The 7,877-nt window shown below is 33.0% G+C and overlaps 1 protein-coding gene across 1 annotated transcript; it reads right to left on the minus strand.

The window, feature by feature from the left end:
- Window positions 1–1,404: 1,404 nt before the first annotated feature.
- Window positions 1,405–5,063, minus strand: LOC142622647 (aquaporin NIP2-1-like). The gene is made up of 5 exons (XM_075796166.1): window positions 4,904–5,063; window positions 4,456–4,680; window positions 2,896–3,090; window positions 2,739–2,800; window positions 1,405–1,839 (listed from the first exon to the last, which is right to left on the minus strand). Exons 1-5 carry the CDS (start codon window positions 5,042–5,044, stop codon window positions 1,584–1,586), a joined length of 879 nt encoding a protein of 292 aa, XP_075652281.1. The 5' UTR covers window positions 5,045–5,063; the 3' UTR covers window positions 1,405–1,583.
- Between the last annotated feature and the right edge of the window lie 2,814 nt (window positions 5,064–7,877).

Below are 7,877 nucleotides of genomic sequence, written 5' to 3' on the forward strand. Positions count from 1 at the left end.
GTTCTCCTTTGCAAGTCAAAACTATTGACCGATCAATGAAGGAAACAAAATCTAATCAAAGAATTGTGTTACAGAGGGGAAGAGAAACATGGAGAAAAGAAAGAAGAGAGATAGAGAGAGAGAGATCTATGGGAAGAGGAGAGACCAAACTTAGTGACAGTGAGGGTGTGAGGAGAGAAAAAGCAAAGGAAAGAGAGAAAAAGTGAGAAAACTTATCATGAGAGAGAGAAAGCGCTAAAAAATTATGTTTCCCACGGCTATAGACGAAGATAATATTTATAAAAGAAGTAACACGTGAGAGAGATTGTTTTCCAAAAATATTTTTGGAAAATAACCTATAGAAAATAAGTCTTATTTTTATTAGGGTTTTCCGTTGACCAAAGATAGTTTTCCATTGACTAGGTTTTTTTTTTTTTTTTTTGTGCTATCAAATACTGGAAAATGTGGAAAACTATTTTTACAGAAGGTTTTTCAGTAAGACAAACAGAGCGTTAAAAGGTTAGATTTAATTTTGTTTCTTTATCATTCTTTTTTTTTTCTTTTTTATATGAAAAAAAAAAAAACAAACAAACAAAGAACTATTTGAAAGGATATCCATTAAATGTATTCACTAAGAAGTTTTATCTTTATCTTATGGCTCAATTAGATAAGGTCCAAACTTAAACAAATATATCTTGTCAAGCCACCCAACTTGTTGTTGGGAAGAAAAAACAAAATTTCCCATCAATCCACCAATTATAGATGTTGATGGGTTGGTGGTGGTTTGAAAATTTTCCAACTTGCTTGATCGGTCTATATTTAATAGATAAAAATATATATACTAATATTTAAAAGCTTAGATTTACTTTTTTGTTTCTTTATTATTCTTTTTCTTTTCTTTTTTATTTGAAAAAAAACAAACAAACAAAGAACTATTTGAAAGGATATCCATTAAATGTATTCACTAAGAAGTTTTATTTTTATCTTATGGCCCAATTACAGAAGGTCCAAACTTAAACAAATATATCTTGTCAAGCCACCCAACTTGTTGAGAAGAAACCGCAAAATTTTCCATCAATCCACCAATTATAGATGTTGATGGATTGGTGGTGGTTTGAAAATTTTTCAACATGCCAATGACCATTGTTTGTTTAAAAATTTTAACCTCAGCCTAATCCATGCACAATTGCACCTATCACTATAGCAGATTAGCAAAATTAATTGCTAATATAAAAGATTACCAAAATTCATTGCTAATGTTGTATTATGTATAGATGGACGAGTTAGCTAATGCTCAATGTTTTTTTTGTGTGCGGATAATTTAATAGTTATGAGAGGCTGGGTTTAAACTTTGGACATTTTCTTTAAAAACACCAGAATGAGGCAATTGAGGTACAAGGAGCGTGGCAGTCATGCACGATGTTGTTCCATAAAGATAACTAATAACTATTCCAAATTTCCAATCACTAGTAGTCATATTATCATTAAATTTGAAAAGACTAATCTCAGAAGCTAGTACATGATACTACATCTCTTTGGTAGGAAATGCAAAGCAGGCAAGTTTGTACAGGGAATTTTAAAGCATGATTTGCACAACCATCCCATCACACAGTCTGGAGAGTGTTCTTGTTCACAAACTCCCCATCATTGCTTCTGATTCGACATAATTTGAATGAAAGTGACTGTTGAGATATTGCATGGACTGGGTTATCGGACTCCCGGATTAGATTGTAAGTGTAAGCCCCTAGTAGTGTTCCAATCACTGGTCCAACCACGTACACCCAAATCCCCTTATAGGTTGCGCTAGCAAGTGCTGGACCTATTGTCCTTGCTGGGTTCATAGATCCACCTGATACTGGTCTGGATATATATGAGTATATGACTAGACAACTTGGTAATTTAATCCGTCAATGGCATGCATTATAAATGTATGTCTTAAGAATACACAATAAAATATTATTTTTTTTAAATTTTCTTTTTGATAATTGAAAAAATTTTGACAATTTTTTCAATTATTGATAAAACTTTTTCCAAAAACGAATTTATTAATATATACGCTTATGACATACATTAACTGAACCCTTAGAATATAACGATTATTTATATATATATATATTTTTTGAAAATATATTTGATGTACTTGATACTATTTAAATAGATGATAAATATGAAAAAGTGCTTTTGGGAAATTAGAGGAGGAAAAATCATATTGTTATACATGAACTATTAAATAATTACTCTTAATTTTTTTTTTGACTTATTATACTTTTCCGAAGAAGAAAAAAAGAAAAAAACTTTGAACATGGCCTGTAAAGAGGCTGTTGTCGATAATAATAATAAATAAATAAATAAATAAAAAAAAGGCGACAAAGCTAATGATTTTGGATAGGGCATAACGGAAAAATAATACGTGTTGGACCTTCATTAATTTGTTGAGGATTTATAATGGACTTTTTAAAGTTTTGGGACTAAATTTTGGTTGTTAAAAACTTTAAGAGCTGTGGCCAAAGGGGTCATGTTCCTGCTTTGACTAATGGTGTTTTGAAACAATTAAACTTTTGCAATGTCTTCAAGAAAGAAAAATAAGTTTGCATCTTCCAAGACCTAGCTAGCATTTTTGGTTTGATGGAGCTTAGATTTAGAATAAGTCCCAGTAGTCCATGCTTTGCATGAAAGGTCTATTTAATCCAGGCTCAAGGGACTACTAGTTTCAAGTTTTGTTGGTTAGGTATATATGATTAAGGGTTAATTGTACTTACCCAGCCAAGATGGATGTAATGCATACTGCAGAACCAACCGCTAGACCTGCTAACTCTCCTATCTGGGAAAGTTATTGAGATATCAACTAATCAGTACATTAAACATATATTCTTAAAAAGGTTGATATAAAAAAAAGGAATTTGAATGAAATTTTACAGCTTCAGTATCAGTTGCCACAGCTGAAGCAATGAACATCATAGAAAAAGTGACAACTATCTCCATGACTAGAGCTTGAATCTCTGTTCCCATAGGTGTTGTAGTACCAAGATTTTTAATGGGGTGCAATAGTAGACGCAGAGTATAAGCTGCAGATATGGCTCCAGTTAGTTGAGATGCTGCATAAACTGGGACCTGCAAGAAAATTCATTCAGTCATTACTTTGTTTCTTTGAGGAGTGACATTTTAGCGGGGAGGAAAAAATCTACTTTTTATTATTTATTTAATAAATTATGTTTATTTATTAGGCTTTTACATGCAAGTATAAATATTTTGTGAGTTTTTTTTGGGGGGGGGGAGAATAATGCTTTGGTTTTGATGCAATTATAACATCAGGGTTTACTTTGAAAATAATAGAAACTTTGGAGTTGATTATGCATATACCCAAAAAAACTGAAACATAGTTGAACTTTGTGGTACAGGGTAGGGACCAAATGTTTTCCAATTGTTTGTTTGTTTGGTTTTTATGTTTATGTTATTTTTACCCCTCCTAGCTCTCAAAGTCAAACAAGGCATATCAATTGAACTCTTTAATATACCTTCAAGGGAGATAATTTTATCTTTTTGTGTAGGAAAAATACAATTGTCCATTGAAATTCGGCATAAAATCAAATGCATACCCTATCTTTTAATTTGAGATAATAAGTCCATGGATTTTAAGAAGTACTTAAATTATTGCTACAATTCTCAATATTATGTTAACATGATTGGATGGAAAGTACATCACATAATAAACAGTGATTCATTTTAATAATATATTCATTTTATAAGAGAAAAAATTGACCAAATTAACACAACCGTCCAACTGGCTTATCAAGAGGGGATGTACAATCTTATCAAAAAAAAAGAAAAAAAAAAGAGAGGATGTACAGATGCGGATGCCTCATGCCTATTATTATGTGGTTAGATCATGTACGTATTAAACACTAAACAGTGGCATCCTTTATTAAAGATTCCCAACATTGTAGCTTTCACCTTTATGTTTGTGAAAATCTTTTTCAAAAAATATAATCTTCAAAAGTTTCAATCTTACTATTTGGTTCCATTCTTTGGCCAAAGATTATATATGTCTGGAGCTCAAACCATTCAACCTCGTGGATAGTGTGGCCACAACAAATAAGCCCTCCTTGGCTAGACCCTACTGTGTTTTTTTTTATCACCATGTGCATAATAATACACACAATAAACGTTTATATAATTATCTTCGCAAAATTTTTCTCAAAAGTTTTCCCAGTTTGGTAATTTGTTAAATTTTTATTGATTTTTATATGAGTTCATCACTAACTTGACGTTATTAATTGTTTATTATTAACAACTTATTAGCTCAGTAGTTTGTAACAAATTTGTGAAGAAGGTTGCACCAATAAAATTATTGTAATACATCTTTTCATCGATTAAACCTAAATGCACACACATAATGGCAGCAAAAATCCAACTGTCTAACAGTCCAATTAATAACCCATTTTGGACCATGCACAACAATTTCAGAAGCTCACATACCTGTTTCCATGGAAAATGTCTAACAGCAGCAAAAGCTAGAGTGACTGCCGGGTTCATGTGTGCACCGGAGATGTGTCCCACGGCGTAGATCATCACAGTCACAATTAGCCCTCCAGCAACTGAGGCTCCTAGTTTTGAGACTCTTTGTTCATTACTTGTGCTAAGTGCAGCCGAACCACAGGTCACAAACACCAAAAGATAGGTCGCTATAACCTCTGCCAGGACCTGTTAATTACATTGTATTAACACAATAATGGTGAATAGTAATTCTATTCTTCTATAGTTCTCTTTTTTAAGTTGGAAATTGGTTTTTTCTATTAAAAATATAAACGAGCCATGCATGTCAAATGGGGAACAAAGATATGAAATGATTGGTGTGATTGGTAAAATCTAAAATCAATTTTATAGAGTAGAGGGTAGGAACTAATGTGGTAGTAGTAATTCTCACCTTTTTGAGAAAACCAGGTGGGTAATATACAGCAAGTAGTGCCATAAGAAGGCCTGGGATTTCCTTTAAGGACTTTGGGGTTTGCACTGGGACCAACTCATTTGAGTCAGCCAGGTTGTCTGGGTTTGGATCTATTTCCATTTCTGGATTCACACAAGAAGTTAGATATGAAAGATGAAGGAGCTAGGGAATAAACTTTTGATTGGTATTGTCAAGTGTGAATTGTCTAATGGTCCATTTGGATACAGCTGAAAACTGAAACTGAAAACTGAAAAATATTGTAACAAAATAATTTTTTAATGTGTGAAAATACTGTTCACATCTAAAATTATTGTTCATTGGCCTAAAATCACTGTTCATGGCCAATGAACAGTGACAAGTGTCCGTCCAGCAAAAAAAAAAAAGGGCTGAAACACAGACGCATTGTGTTTTAGCCCAATCCAAACCCATCCTAAGCTGAGGAGCTCATAGCCTCAACCTAATACATTTTTGGCTAAAATGCAAAAGTGACCTTCTAACTTTTAGCTTTTGTCATTTCAATCCTCTAACTTTCAGTTTTGTTATTTCAGTTCTCTAAGTTTCAATTTTTGTCAATTTAGTATTCTATTAGGTTTTTGTTATCTAATAGAATACTAAAATTTTGAAATAATTTCTGTAATAATTACTGTGACCTTTTTTTTTAAATAATTTTTGTAATTGAAAGAAAAAAAAAAGCTTGGAAAAAAAACATGGAACTTAAAATGAGTTCAATCATGGAACAAAATAGAAGAAATACATACGCGACACAGAAAGAGAAAATCAAACCTAACGTTATCCTAAATCACATTATCCTCTTCTCTTCTATATCAGCGATCGAGTTCAACCAACTCTCGTCGTGCCTTTCTTTGTCAGTAGTACTCTTTGACCACCATGCCACTAGCACTATAAAATGACATTAGCAACTCCAACGCCCTCGTCGGCATCAGTTTCAGCCGCGATTGACTCTATCCAACAATCACTCTCTGAGCTTTGCCCCAGTGATTGACTCTATCTAGCCGCCGCACTCACTACACTTAAAGGAATCACTGCCGATCTCTTTGTAGCCACTGATGCGGCTTTGCTTTACTCTAAACGGAGCAAGATTTTCGTCCTCTTCAATTGACGATCGCTCTGCGATTCTCTCCAAGAGCGCACTTCAGCCATGGCCAGTTGGCTTGCTTTGTTCGACTCCGACCTCCTCAATCTCTGCAAAAAGATTGCCGATCTCTCCTGAGATATGAAGCAAACTCAATTCACTGTAATTTTCTCTCTCTTTCTCTCGCTCGCTCTAAATTTTTCTACCATGGCTGTTGATTTTGATTTTGATTTTGATTTTGATTTTGGCAAGTAGTGGAGAATGAGGAGAGAGTGCATTGTACGCTACAGAAAGAGAGGCAAGGAAGACGAACAAGCAAAGAAGTACAAAGTGCCATAATCATGGACTTAATGCAAGCCAAGAATTGAGTACTTACAAGTCCAAAGTCTTTAAGGTAGTACTTTTTATTTTATCATCATTTCCAAGTTGTCATCTTCTGCTTATATTGGCCATTGTGCTTGAGAAGTCTACTTGAAATGTGTCTTTTTTTTCTTTTTTTTTTTTTTCCTTTTGGAAGAATTTGAAGTGTTTATTTAATTTGCACAAGAGGGGAAAAATATATTGTACGGTCCATTTAGCCAATTGATAAGTTTTTTTTTTTTTTTTTTTTTTAATGAATAAAAGATATGTGGTTAAATTCATGTGTACACTAAAACAGAACATTATAGTTTAATTCTATCGTATTAAAGAAAAAAGAGTAATGTTAGTGCCATATAAAATACACAACTTGTGCTACAACTCACCTATATGGCAAGTTGTGAGTGGTGGAGGTGTGTTCTCACATGAACCCACTATCACACCTTGACCACTCACAACTCGCCATATAGGTGAGTTGTGACAGAAGTTGTAAAAAAATGTGAAATAATTCCTTATTATATTATTTGTATTATGATTCTTTTTACTGATGAAGAAAAGGATCAACTCCCATAGAGCGAAAGCACCTTTATTATTATTATTATTATTATTATTATTATTATTATGCAAACATGGTATGCCTTATTAATTTAAATAAACTAAGCATATGTAAGTTGAATGTTTCACAAAAGAAAAATGGATTTGCTTTCATTTAGGTAAAATTGATATATATCCCAGTCATTGAAGTTATAAGGAATTGGATCGATGTTGGTTCAATCTAGACCCCATGGGTTCGCTCTTGCCCATCATTATCACCATCATTGTTAGTATTTATATATTTTTAAGTATCTAGCTATTCCCTCAGATGTATATAGTACTACAAGGTTATTACATGGAAGAATCCCATGAAGATGGCCCTAAGATGTTGGGGAGAGATTTCGAACCTAGAATCTCATAGATATCATGAGACTTTAAGAACCACTAAGCTAGCCCCATAAGATTAGTTGCCCAAATTCTTAAGATTATTATATTAGTTATATTTCATTTATCATTCTTACAAAAAGATCAATAATATTTAAAGCCTAATACCTACATCAAAAAGCAATTTGGCCGAAACTTTCCTTTCCACTTGTACAAACTCTTAACCTAATAGATAGAAAGTGGGAAATTTAATTATTTGATTAGTGTACTAACACTTCTCACTTTCGGCTGGCATATGCTAAAGATATTCTGCGGAAGAGGCTAGGGACCCCTTGCACGTAAAGTGAGCAGAAAAAGCAAAGACCAAAAAGAAAAAGAAAGCTAAAGTAGGCTAAGTTTTCTTCCTTTCCGAGTAATCTAAAAGAGTGATCATAATCCTATCAAATAAATAAATAAAAGTGTGATCATATATATATACTAATTTAGTCCTTAGTCTAAAGTAAGCAAATCTTAGGATTGTGCTTTTTAATGAATCATTTCCTTTGCTTCAGGCAGCAACAAGAGAACTAGTCTAGATAGAATATA

Source organism: Castanea sativa, chromosome 1 (genome assembly GCF_040712315.1).
Source record: "Castanea sativa cultivar Marrone di Chiusa Pesio chromosome 1, ASM4071231v1".
Classification (NCBI taxonomy): domain Eukaryota; kingdom Viridiplantae; phylum Streptophyta; class Magnoliopsida; order Fagales; family Fagaceae; genus Castanea; species Castanea sativa.

Excerpts from the sequence above, each read along its gene's own strand:
- LOC142622647 (XM_075796166.1), bottom strand. The coding sequence starts at position 5,044 with ATGGAAATAGATCCAAACCCAGACAACCTGGCTGACTCAAATGAGTTG. Across the intron at positions 3,091-4,455 it reads GACATTTTCCATGGAAACAG|GTCCCAGTTTATGCAGCATC; the intron begins GTATGTGAGCTT and ends ATTTTCTTGCAG. Across the intron at positions 1,840-2,738 it reads ATTACATCCATCTTGGCTGG|ACCAGTATCAGGTGGATCTA; the intron begins GTAAGTACAATT and ends ATATATATCCAG.